This window comes from Oryza glaberrima, chromosome 4, assembly GCF_000147395.1.
Source record: "Oryza glaberrima chromosome 4, OglaRS2, whole genome shotgun sequence".
NCBI classification, from domain to species: domain Eukaryota; kingdom Viridiplantae; phylum Streptophyta; class Magnoliopsida; order Poales; family Poaceae; genus Oryza; species Oryza glaberrima.
The window spans coordinates 593076-606466 of record NC_068329.1 but is presented as its reverse complement, the minus strand read 5'-3'; the positions used below and the strand labels follow the sequence as shown (position 1 = coordinate 606466).

General features: G+C 41.9%; 1 protein-coding gene across 1 annotated transcript; it reads left to right on the top strand.

The window, feature by feature from the left end:
- Positions 1-681: 681 nt before the first annotated feature.
- LOC127771675 (probable L-type lectin-domain containing receptor kinase S.5) lies at positions 682-13073 on the top strand. The gene is made up of 2 exons (XM_052297602.1): positions 682-2076; positions 11845-13073. The coding sequence occupies exons 1-2, from the start codon at positions 750-752 to the stop codon at positions 12675-12677; spliced, it is 2160 nt and encodes a 719-aa protein (XP_052153562.1). The 5' UTR covers positions 682-749; the 3' UTR covers positions 12678-13073.
- Positions 13074-13391: the final 318 nt, after the last annotated feature.

The window sequence follows — 13391 nt, the reverse complement described above, 5'->3', positions numbered from 1 at the left end:
GTTAGAAACTCCCTGAAACAGGACGAGAGCCACGTGGAGACAGTGACTAGAGGGCTGAATTGGGAGATCGATTAGCTTCGCTTGGCTGGGAGAATGGTGTCGGTTTACTAAACAGGTGTAGAAAAAACATATATATGGATGTCAATTTTACTAAACGGTTTTTAATTGAGAGATATCAATTTCTTTTTTGAAAAAAAAAAACATATGGTATCTCCGCTAACTTCTCAAAAATGGTATAATCACTTGATTAAAAAGGACAACATGGGGAAGACTTGCTCGTCAGCAATTGGACCGGGACCGACGTTGGTAGGAGTACATCAGCAGGTGGTTTAATGGCTTCGATCCTGTTCTGTCACTATTTGACGCCGTTGGCTTTTTAAAACATGTTTGACCATTTTTCTTATTAAAAAAATTAAGTAATTATTAATTATTTTTCTCTCATTTGATTTATTGTTAAATATACTTTCATGTATACATATAGTTTTACATATTTCACAAATTATTTTTAATAAGACGAACGGTTAAACATGTGCTAAAAAATCAACGGTGTCAAATATTTAGAAACGGAGGGAGTACTAATTAATTTATTACTATTCCATTTGCATGTGTACGACGTATTCCGTATATATGTAAGTACGACCATTATCTGCACATTTAGTTTACCCCGCATTAGCAGTGTTTTATTAGCAAGTTAGCTATTAATGAGATGCCTAGCTAGGTAGCCTAGCCTTGCATTGTGTATTAGATCCATGGGTTGTCCAAATATGCTGAGGTTGCTGTTCCTCGTCTGCTGCTCGTCGTCGTTGGCGGCATCAGCAGCAGCGTCGTCGTCGTCTGGATCTGCATGCAGCTGTAGCAGCAGCGACGAGACGAGCTACAGCTTCCCCTCCACGCGTATCGAGGACACCTTGGCGCTGCTCGACGACGCAGAGATCAGCAGCAACAATGGCAGCACCATCCTCCACCTCACGCCGGCGGCTTCCTGGAACAAATCCGGCACCGCGCTCCTTCCAACTCCGGTCACGCTATGGCGGCGCCTCGACTCCCAGACGACGGCGGCTCAGCCGGGGAGCTATTCCAAGCAGGACGCGTCCCTGAATACCTCCTTCACCATGAGAGTCCAGTATGCGAATGCGAAGCATTCGTCGGCCGACGACGCAGCAGCGGCAGCAGCAGGGCTCAACAACGGCCTCGCGTTCGTCATCGTCCCCACCATCAACGGCCTGCCACCACCGGGCAGCACCGCCGCCTTCGCTGCCGAGTTCGACGTGAGGAGGCAGCCCGACGACAACCGCAGCATCACCGTCAGCATCACAACCGGCGGCAACATCATCGCCGCTGCAACGACGACGACGACGAACCAGACGAACTGCTCGGTGTGGATCGACTACAACGGCGACAAGCACCGGTTGTTGATATACATAGATTTGCAAGACCGACCAAAACCGGAGAAGCCCTGCCTCGACGTGCCCCTCAACCTCAGCAGCGTCGTCCCCGACCGAGCTTTCATCGGATTCTCGGCGTCGACGACGACGACAGGAGGATCATCCGCCATGGATGAGCTGCTCCTCCATCGTTATTCCATCTTGAGCTGGAGCCTGACAGTGAAACTACCTCCTTCTCCACACGGCCTAGAGTTCGAGTGGAAGGTGATACTTCCCGCGGTCGTTGGCACCGTCGCCATTACCGCCATCATGAACGTCATAGTGGCCGCCTTGTACCTCAACTCCAAGTACAACAAGCTCAAGATGGAGCTCGTCCTGACGGAGGCGCTCCGGCGACTCCCCGGCACGCCGAGGGAGTTCAAGCACGCCGCCATACGGAAGGCCACCAACAACTTCGACGAGGGGAGGAAGCTGGGGAATGGCGGCTTCGGCGCCGTGTACAGGGGCACGATACGGTCGTCGTCGTCGTCGCCCGGGAAGAACGGCGCCGCCGCCGCCGCCGTGTCGTCGTCGTCGGTGGAGGTTGCGGTGAAGAGGTTCACCCGCGACGAGAACCGGTGCTACGACGACTTCCTCGCGGAGGTCGACATCATCAACAGGCTGCGCCACCGAAACGTGGTGCCACTTGTCGGTAACCATCTCATCTTCTCATCTTCTTCATTTCATTCAACAACCTATAATTCATGCACCATTGCCTTCCGGTCAAAAACAAGGGGGAAATTAATTCACTGTTCCTTATGGTCAATTACATGCTACTAGACTAGTCAAATCTAGGGAGTAATTTTGTGGAGCAGAATTATACAGGGTTTGCATGCATATCCCGGCCTGACCTTGAAACTTGACAGGGTCAGTAGTCTCACTTTCATGCATCGCCAGACGACAGCTAATTAACATGCATACATGCTTGTCTCCCTCAGGGGCAATTTTCATGGATTCAAAACCTGCACGTTATTACAGTCAAGCTCTCTCTAGATAAGATGCATGAGACAGTTACGTTTATTCTCGCAATAGGGAAGATCCTTAATGTAAAATGGTCATAGTCATATATTCCGGATAATCCTTAACAATTGAAAAGAGACGTGAATAAAATTTAAAAATATCCAAATGGGAATAAAAATATGTGTACATCTGTATATTTTAAATATATTGGGCCAATTTTTAATTAGGTATACGAGTCTCCCTTATAATTCAATAGTTCATACCAAAAGAAAAGCAGATAGATCTGACATTGACTTTTTCATGCATGGACGAACTCCCTCGTCCATAAATATTTGACGCCGTTGACTTTTTTAAACATGTTTGACTGTTCATCTTATTTAAAAACTTTTGTGAAATATGTAAAACTATATGCATACATAAAATTATATTTAACAATTAATCAAACGAGAGGAAAAAAATTAATAATTACTTAATTTTTTTCAATAAGACGAACGGTCAAACATGTTTAAAAAAGTCAATGGCGTCAAATATTTAGGGACGGAGGGAGTAATTGTTAGATGAAATTGAAAATTAAACCATAATCAACTTGGTATCCTATGCAAACGTGATGGATATATCGAATCATTATGTTTAGAGAAACATCACTTGGTCAGAATATCATAATAAACCGAGGAAATCCCAACTAAGCCAATGTAAAACTAAACAATATATGATCGTAAGTATAGATGATATACCAGATAGACAATGTGTACTTCAACACGATTAGAAATATCGGACATTCAGACCGAACCGATGAAGTCCTAGCCACGTCGATGCAAGCGAAGATAACATAACTTACTTCTCGCTAGAGGTCGGACATAACTGATGCAGCCCATACTCAAAACAACGAACTCGCCGGAAGTATAGCAGGGAGGCGATGTGCCGAAAGTTGTATTGATCGAAAGATCCTTTACAATGATCCTGGGTATAGTAGTCCTTATTCGACACACTATACACTTTTCTAAAGTTAAAATAAAAGGTACAAGTCCTGATCGGACTCTAAATAACCTTTCCTAAAAATAAAAAGAAAACTAGTTGGCTCTGCCTAATTAATAGATAAATTGACATGCCGCATCCTTCTTGAACTCTGCCTCTTCTGGATAAACTTCCTTAAGTTGATTAATTAACTTAACCAAATCTACTAAAAATCCGACTACTGGCAACTGATAATTTCCATCGGCCAATTCTAATACTTTGAGGCTGATACAGGCTATAGGCCGATGACGACTTTGGGGCGTACCAAATTTTAGCGTTAACACATAGATGTAACGTTTATATGATGGATATACATATCGTAAATTTGAAATATAATTGCAGAACTAAAAGAATGTGGTATTAAAGTCAAAAGGGTCAATAGTGTGGTTTTGTGAAATTTATGGCTATAATAAGGGGTGAAAACGGGCGGATATGGCCGCAATATGGCATTCCTATATCCTAATCTATATTTTCCTTTAAATTCGGAGTTGGGTATGGTTAGTGCCAGATAAGATATCACTCATCTCGTATCCTATCCCAAATTATTTCCTTCGGATCGGATTCGGAAACGGATATCTATTGTATCTCTAATTCATAGATATTAAATATAATAAGGTAACTGAAGTATTAAAAGATATACGTCAATAGAAAAATTATACAATATTACATGTGAGCTCGTAAAATAGTGATTAACCAATCTTTTATCATGCTTGTAGATGGATTTATAATATATTTTCATACATATTTTATAATATCGGACATCGGGTATCCTATTTTTTTCTCCCATATTCCTCCCGTGAGTCTCGGGTCAGGCGAGCGGTGTCGGAAATACCCGCCCCACTTTCACCCCTAATAATAACCGGGGTTATGTGCCACGTGCCAAAATTCCTGTGGTTTTGTGCAACTTAGACTATAATACTTGTGGTTAGGTGAAATTTACTCTTAGTCCATTGAATTTCATGGTAGCAATTTATAATTTCACCGGAAATAAAAATTGTGTTACCGCCTATCGTCGTTATTCTTGTAAATTCTATTGTTTTATCAACCATTTGCTGATTAGGGCCTGCCTTCTCATATTTTTCACTCTTAATTATCAACTGAGAATTTCTTTTACTTAACATTAAATGGCATATATAAGGCAAATTAATTGAGAAGTACGCTAATTATATAAGTCTAGAGCCTTTTGCCACGATTATTTGGTCTAAAATTAGGACATATTGACCTCATTTCATCAAAATAATAGGACAGATAGTTTTGTGTAAAATGTCATCTGTTGTTAAAGACTCGGTATACATATAATTTATTAAGAGTTCAGCGGAATATATACACATGATATGATCGATATTAATTTACTTCTGATATTTCGAACTTCAAATGTTACTTTTCAATTCTAAATTAACAAAGCTAGCAATGCTTTGTCGTACACAACATATATGATTGAAAAATTATTTAATATTAATTTATATATATGGCTTAATTATATACACTAAAATAGTATTAGTTACTATCATTTCATAATTCATATATATGCATGTTAGACCAACACAACGGGGTGTAGAATCGTTTAGTCGTTTCTGTCCTTTACCTATCGTCAGAGAGGTAATTTTCAGGGATGAGAAAAACTTACAGGGTATACATCAGTCAAAATATCTTAGTCAATTCTTCGATTCCAAAAGAAATCTAGCCCATTCCTCTAAAAGATAAGATGAGCCAAGACTTTGTAAGATGTAACCTTGCCATTACTACCCATTAGTTGTTAATTCTTCTAAATTAAGTAACCCCTAATTCTTAGTTAACATAATGCAAATTGGCTTTTATACATGTAACACGACAAATAAAATAGATATACCCGCTGTTAATTTTCCTTAGTGCGTGCATCTATAAAATTCTTCTTGAAAATTTCTCATAAACCATTACCTTATTTTTGGAAATAAATAAAATCCATTTATTTGCTGTAATGAACCAAACATTTTCATTTTTCAGAATGCTATGTAGAGTTCAAACTAACACTACTTTGACTATTGTGTTTCTCTTATATACTCCATCATATAATTGTTGGCGCTTTTTTCCGGTCAATACGGACTTACCTAAAGATTCCTAGTGTTAACGGAGTCGCAACCACCTCGATTTAGAAAACTCTAAACCAAGTTGTGTTTTTAAAATAACCAAACTAGTTAGCGGAGCTGATTCAGAGATCAAACCAGCCTCTAGGCCGATTTAAATCGATTTAAAGATAATCACTTGTCTCATGGTGAATTAAAGGTTAACGAGATAAACCTAGGATATCACACTCTCGTAGCGAAGGCGAACGATTTACGGCCCAAATCGATAAAGATAAACGAATTAGGATAAAGTAGAAAACATAAAGTAAAGGTAAAAGAACAATTAGATAGATTCTAGGAATTGTGGTCGATGTTAGGATTGAAACGGCCATAGTTCTTATAAAGGGGTTGGTCTTATCTCTACAGGCATTCTCTATATACCCTATTAGACTTAGAGATCAGTTAGGATTCAAGATTCAAGAAGTCTCGAGCCCAAGCAAAGAAGCACGAATTGCCTTAATTGGACCCGGACTCAGCCTCTGCCGATTTGACTGGCCACATGCCGCCATTCAAACCAGGCCCACACCGTCTGTCAGACTCCTCCCGTGGGGAAGTGAGTGCTCTGCTTAGGAGAGTCAGCTAGGGACGGGTTTCAAGTGATTATATAGGTTTGGGCCCGTAATACCCTACTATTGTGTGGATTATGGGTGATCGAAAAGAGGTACAGCGCGTGGAGTGTGAAAAAAACAAGGGATGATGCTAGCTTAATTAGTTGGAATCAGAACTCTTTTCCCAATGGCATGGATTATCCTTTTATACATCAAGGGAAGTCCACAACGCCAATACACACATGTGGCAATGGGCTCTACTCCATTAAATTTGTCATGGTTGATATTGTCGGTGTCTCTCAATCCAGTCGGAGGAGAATGTTTCTCCTATTGGTTGTTGGAGGGAGAGCGCCAATAGTGAAAAAGGTGCACCTGCCCCTACTGCTTTGCGAGCATGACTGGGTGACGTGTGGGACAGACATCCCCACGCTCCCACGTGTCGACGGTAGGTGTATAAGACGTACACTACACCGCCATTAATGCAAGGGAGTGGTTGAAAACAAACCTCTACTCTTGTCAGCTTTTCCTCAAAGTGATTGCACTCCTCCAAGGCTAGTTGGGGCAGGAGGCATCCTCGGGCCCTCGCCCGTGGCATGAAAAGTTCTCGAGCCCCTGCTCCCGATCGACCCGAAGGCAGTTGGGCCTTGCCTCTGGATGGTCATTGTGCTCGAGCAACCTGCGTACCCGTATATGGCACCACACCGGCTCGGGGCATCTTGTTGACGAAAAAATCAAACACACCGGCCTGGGAGATCTGCTTAACTCCTGTGCAGGTCCAAAGATTGATGAGATGCGGGCGTGCCAGTCAGTTTGATCCTACAACTGACAAGATATGTAAACAGTAGATAAAACAGCCGATCGACTGACAAGCCGATGTAGTGATTCCAGCCGATGCCGATACCAGCCGACAGCGATATAGGGTTTAAGCAATCGGCTATATGTCCAATGTAGATAATGATATAAAAGCAATCGGTTGTTGATGATGTAATAACAATATAGTCGAGTAGAAACCAATCGGCTAGAAACAAGATATAATAAGCACTGATCCGAAGGTTAAAGCATACATCGGCTGGTGGTCCGATGTCATAAAATCCACAAGATTAGATTAAACAGTGAAATCTTTGTTGTCATCGGCTAAATCCAACTTATATGTATATGTAATTCTTATGAGCCGATGCAACGTCCAGATAACTCACCGGCTGCAACCCCGATGAAACCCTTATTGGCAATCAAGAAGCAGGCTAGAGATTATGGTTCTAAGCACGACTTAGTAGATCAAACTTAACTGATGCAGCACTAAGTATGAAAAGAAACATAATATCCAGACAATCAAGCCGTTAACTGAGTTTTCAGGGTGGTAGATGTCTAAGCTAATCTAAACTAGCAACGCGATTTAGCCGATACCGGCAGAAACTCTAAAATGAGAAGCAACCGATAGAGCTAAATTGATATGCTAAGACTAGATTAACATAGACATATGATAAATAGGTAGGCAAATATATCATCCAAACCAGAGCAATCCAAGAGGTCGAATGTACTTATGCAGCCTTGAACGACGCCGACGTAAACGATACAATTGCCTGGGTCGGCGGAACATTGGATTTACCCCTTAGCCGGAGATCGAACACCGATGCAGCCCCGCGTCAGGTGCCAAGTCCCGCCGGACGATAAAATAAAGTAGAAAAGGTAAAAGGTGGCGATGCGCCGAATTGTATTGATCGTGAAGATAGATTACAATGACCCCGGGTGTACATATTTATACCCATGGGTAGATACTAGTCCTTGTAGGACAAGAAAGAAACTTTCCTAAAGATAAAAGGAAAACATAAAGTCCTAATCGGACACTAAACACATTTTCCTAAAGATAAAAAGGAAACTAATAGACTATTCCTAATTAATAGATAACTTGCCATGCCGCATCCTCCTTGAACTCAGTCACTTCTGGATAAGCTTCTGTTAACAACCAAATTTGGTAACATCAGCATCGGGAAAGAAGATTAGATCGAAGCAGAGTTGGAGGCGGAGATCGGTTTCGAGAACAGAGCAGGAATCGGCTGGAGTCCAGATCGGCTACGATTAGGATCGGCTGGGTCTGAGTCGGACTAGGTAAGCCGATACAGTCGATTCCGACAATGCGCTTGATGTGTGATATCGGGTTGGATTGAGGTGCTTCAAGGTGATTGCCGCACATAGATAGAGTCCTAAGAAGGCCGTTGTATCTATTAATTAGGGTGTTTTGTGCAATCTCCTTAGAGATACGATTGGGCAAAAGTCTGCCACAAAGACTTATGATATCTTAAAGTTTGTTAGAGATAGTAGTCGTGTCCGTTATGGACATATCTTGTAATTCTCGTGTATAAATAGACCCGAGCCCCATGTAACTTAAAACAGACACACGTTCAATACAATTTCGGCGCATCGCCACCCTTTTCGTTCTAGTTTTGTTTCGACGAGTTCTTGCTTTCGGGTTGAGCTGCATCGGTTTCGATCTTCAACAAGAGGTAAAACTTGTTATGACGGCTTGCGTTCTTGAGATTAGTGCTTCCATCTTCATGATACTCTAATCTTATTTATGTGATTCGTCAAGTTATCATATATCTTACATAATCTCTGGCAACATCGCTATCTAACCTACAATCGGCTAACATCTATCGAGGAAGGCAGCCGGTTAGGTTAGATTCTAATGTTGGCTCAGATTATATAAGATATCTACCATTCTATGAAACTTCCAGTGGCTTGATTGTCTAGTTATTATTCTTCTTTTCATACTCAATGCTGCATCAGCTGAGTTTGATCTATTAAGTCATGCTTAGAACACCAATCTCTAGCCTGTCTTCTGGTTGCCGATTAGGGTAGCATGGAGTTTCAGCCGATCTTATCTGATTTAACTATATTTGCCCTATATGCTTTGTTGACATGTTAAATCTGCCCTTTACGTCAAGATATTGTTATATTTAAATATATTAGGCCTTTGTTTGATATATTATACCTATTTTAATATCCTAATATAGAGTAGTATCGGAGTATTAGCCGATACACGCTAGGTCTGTCTGATCGGCTATGTTATAAACATATATAGTCCCGTTATTAATATATATCTCGATCTAAGTGGTTTATACTGTCTCGGCATGGTGACCGATCTATCCCAATCACTTGATTTAAGTATATATCGATATAAGAACTATAGATTGGAAATATCTACAGCCGATCGAACAGATTTAGTTCTTTATTGTCTATTCACAACCGCCGATCGATTCATTTATGACATCGGCTCAGAGATAAATGATACGTCATCGGCACCTAACCAATCAGCTATCATTTATAGATTTAACCGCGGTTTCTTTGCTTCTATTTCTTGTTGATTACAGGATCAAATCAACTGGCACGCTAGTACACCCGAAGGCGAGCTTTGGACCTGCACTGGAGTTAAGCAGATCTCCTAGGCCTCGTGTTTTCTGTCAACAGCTTCCTTTAATAGATTGATTTCCTTAACCGAATATAGCAAGAATCCGACTATGGCGACTTGATGACTTCCATTGCCGATTCCAAAACACTGAAGCCGATACTAACTCTAGGCCGATGATGACCTCGGGGCTTTACCAAATTTCGCTGTTAACACATGCCCCCCAATTTTGGAGTATGAGGACTTATGCTTCAAAATTATCTTCTGTTTCGCCTTGATTACTCCAAAATTGATCGTCTGTTGCTTCTTGCAATCGGCTTTCATGGGCCGATACTGATGTGCTTGCCCCCCGAGCCGATATTGTTATTGCTCTTCAATCTGCCCCCCGAGCTGGCATCTCTGAACAATTAACTCATCAACTGTTCTCTTGATCAAAATTTACAATGTATCCGCCAAAACTCTAGACTGTTCAAAGAAGATGCAATGAGCTGCTTCATCAACTTCATCTTAAAATATCGGTTTAGTAGATTGCCCCTTCTTGGAATTGACTTCTTCTTCAGACTTGTTGGGTGCAAAACTCGTGTCCCACCGGGCGTGCCAATTGTGTGTTGACGTAAAACACGAGGCCTGGGAGATCTGCTTAACTCCAGTGCAGGTCCAAAACTCGTCTTCGTGTATGCTAGCGTGCTAGTTGATTTGATCCTACAATCAACAAAAAATAAAGACAAAGAAACCGCGGTTAAACCTATAAACGATAGCCGATCGGCTAGGTGCCGATGACATATCATTTATCTTTGAGCTGATGTCGTATGTAAATCGATCGGCGGTTATAAATATATAATAAAGAACTAAATCTATTCGATCGGCTGTAGATATCAACAATATATAGTTCTTATATCGATATATACTTAAATCAAGTGATTGGGATAGATCGGTCGCCATGCCGAGACAGTATAAATCACTTAGATCGAAATATATATTAATAACGGGACTATATATATGTTTATAGCATAGCCGATCAGATAGATCTAGCATGTATCGGCTAATACTCGATACGACTTTATGTTAAGATGTTAAAACAAGCAGAATATACCAAACAGAAGCTTAATATACTTGTATGCAATGAAATCTTGACATAAAGGGCAGATTTAACGTATCAATAAAGCATGTAGAGCAAATATAGTTAAACCAGATAAGATCGGCTGAAACTCCGATACTACCCTAATCGGCAACCAGGAATTAGCAGGCTAGAGATTGGTATTCTAAGCACAACTTAATAGATCAAACTCAACTGATGCAGCATTAAGTATGAAAAGAAGAACAATATCTAGACAATCAAGCCGCTGGAAGTTTCATAAAGTGGTAGATATATTATATAATCTAAACCAACGTCGATATCTAACCTAATCGGCTGCTTTCTGTTAACAGATATTAGCCGATTGTGGGTTAGATGGCGATATTGCTAGAGATTATGTAAGATATATGATAACTTGACGAATTACATAAACAAGATTAGAGTATCATAAAGATGGAAGCACTAATCCCGAGAACACAAGCCATCATAACAAGTTTTACCTCTTGTTGAAGATCGAAACCGATGCAGCTCTACCCGAAAGCAAGAACTTGTCGAAATAAAACTAAAGCAAAAAGGGTGGCGATGCGCCGAAATTGTATTGAACGTATATGTTCATTGATTACATGGGGTTCGGGGTCTATTTATACCCGAAAATTACAAACAATGTCCATATCGGACACGACTCTTATCTCTAACAAACTCTAAGATACCATAAGTCTTTACGACAGACTTTTGCCCAAACAAATCTCTAAGGAAATTACAAAAAATATCCTAATTAATAGATACAATTGCCTTCTCAAGACTCTATCCATGTGCAGCAATCATCCTGAAGTACCTCAATTCAACCCGATGTCATACACCAAGTCGTATTGTCGGAATCGGCTGCATCAGTTTACCTAGCCCGACTCAGACCCAGCCGATCCTAATCGTAGCCGATCTAGACTCCGGCCGATTCTTGCTCTGTTCTCTAAGCGATCTCCGCCTTCGACTCCACTTCGATCTGATCTTCTTTTCCGATGCTGATATTACCAAATTTGGTCGTTAACACATCTCTAGGCACCTAGATTTTGTATGCGACGATGCGTTCCACAGCGCCCCCAATGACAAGAGGGATGGGGATCCCGGTTTCCATTTCTCCAACACAGTCGGTCTCACCGGTCCTATGGCGGCAGGCCTTCTCCAAATTTGATCGCGCTTTCCTATTTTTAATTTTAATTATGTGTCAAATATGGGCGTTAAAAATAATGATTATGTTAAATTTTTGCAAATATATTATAGAAATTGCACAAGGGCAAGTTTTGATTAAATATTATTGTAGGATGGTCTTATGAGAAGGGAGAACTGCTGCTGATATACGAGTACATGCCCAACGGCAGCCTCGACCGGCAACTGTTCCCCAAGGAAAAGCCCGGACGAGTCCTGGGATGGAGGACGCGCTACAGCATCGTGACGGACATAGCCGCAGGTCTCCACTACGTCCACCACGAGCACGAGCACATGGTGCTCCACCGCGACATCAAGGCCAGCAACATCCTGCTCGACGCCGCCTTCCGCGGCCGCCTCGGCGACTTCGGCCTCGCCCGCATCGTCGTCGGCCTCGACAAGAACTCCTACACCGACGTCGGCGTCGCCGGGACGTGGGGGTTCATCGCGCCGGAGTACTCCGTCAGCCACAAGGCCACCCGCAAGACGGACGTGTACGCGTTCGGCGTGCTGCTGCTCGAGATCGTCACAGGCAGGCGAGCTCTCTGCAAGTTCCAGGGGACGTTTCAGCTGCTCGTCGACTGGGTCTGGAGGCTTCACCGGGAGGGGAAGCTGCTCGACGCCGTCGACAATGGCGTTGCTTCTTCCTCTTCTTCTTCATCTACCGAAGAGTTTGATGCGGATGATGCCATTCGGTTGCTGCTGCTTGGGCTGGCGTGCAGCAACCCGAATCCGTCGGATCGGCCGAGCATGATGGAGGTGGTGCAGGTGGTCGCCCGGTCGGCGGCGCCGCCGGATGTGCCGCTCGTGAAGCCGGCGTTCGTGTGGCCGCCGGAGGGTGGGGTGGAGGTGGACTCGACGGGGAGCGATGTTGATGCGAGTTTGTGTGAATGGGATCAAGAGGAGACGTCGTCGAGCAGCGATGCCCTCGCGGTGAGAGTTCAATGATATCTCACGGGGCCGAGCAATGCGTGGGTCAGTGTTATATTAATAGGGTGATGTGGATTTTCATCCTTTGTTTTCATGTCATCTAAATAGTTATTAAAAAAATTTAAAAAAATTGACAACATAGATTAATACGAAATATATCACTCCACAAACATGTAAGACAAAATTCAACTTCCATAAGTTGCAACAAAAATAACAAATTAAACTGAAAATTGTTATCGTACATTCGCAACTATATTTATTATTTTTGTTACAACTTGTAGAAGTTGAATTTATACTTGCATGTTTGTGGAGTGATATATTTCATATTAATCTATGTTGCCAATTTTTTTCATATTTTTTTATAACTACTTAGGTGATATGTACGAAACGAGAGGATATCCCCTCGAGAGATGATTTCACTTTCCCTAATAAGGGTAGCTAGAAGATGTGTGTATTTTTCATGTTTGCAGATCGATCGATTAACCAATAGTATCGCATACACATATACTGGGTTGTCAGTATCTATTAAAATTCAGGGAATAATCAGTCTTTCTGATTTTCAGCATTAACACATTGATCAAGGAAATGAATGATTTAATTATCACATTGATGATTTGATTTCATTTCATTTGAATCAAGTTTCACATTATAAAGGACAATGCCACGAACATGGGCCGGTCGAATGGGCTGTTATGTTGGGTGATACATGGGCTGGTTTGAGACTCAGTGTGT

What these genes read in the sequence shown, in the direction of transcription:
- LOC127771675 (XM_052297602.1), top strand. Translation starts at nt 750, where the DNA reads ATGGGTTGTCCAAATATGCTGAGGTTGCTGTTCCTCGTCTGCTGCTCG. An exon ending in AAACGTGGTGCCACTTGTCG is followed by an intron (nt 2,077 to 11,844) that starts GTAACCATCTCA and finishes ATATTATTGTAG; the next exon opens with GATGGTCTTATGAGAAGGGA.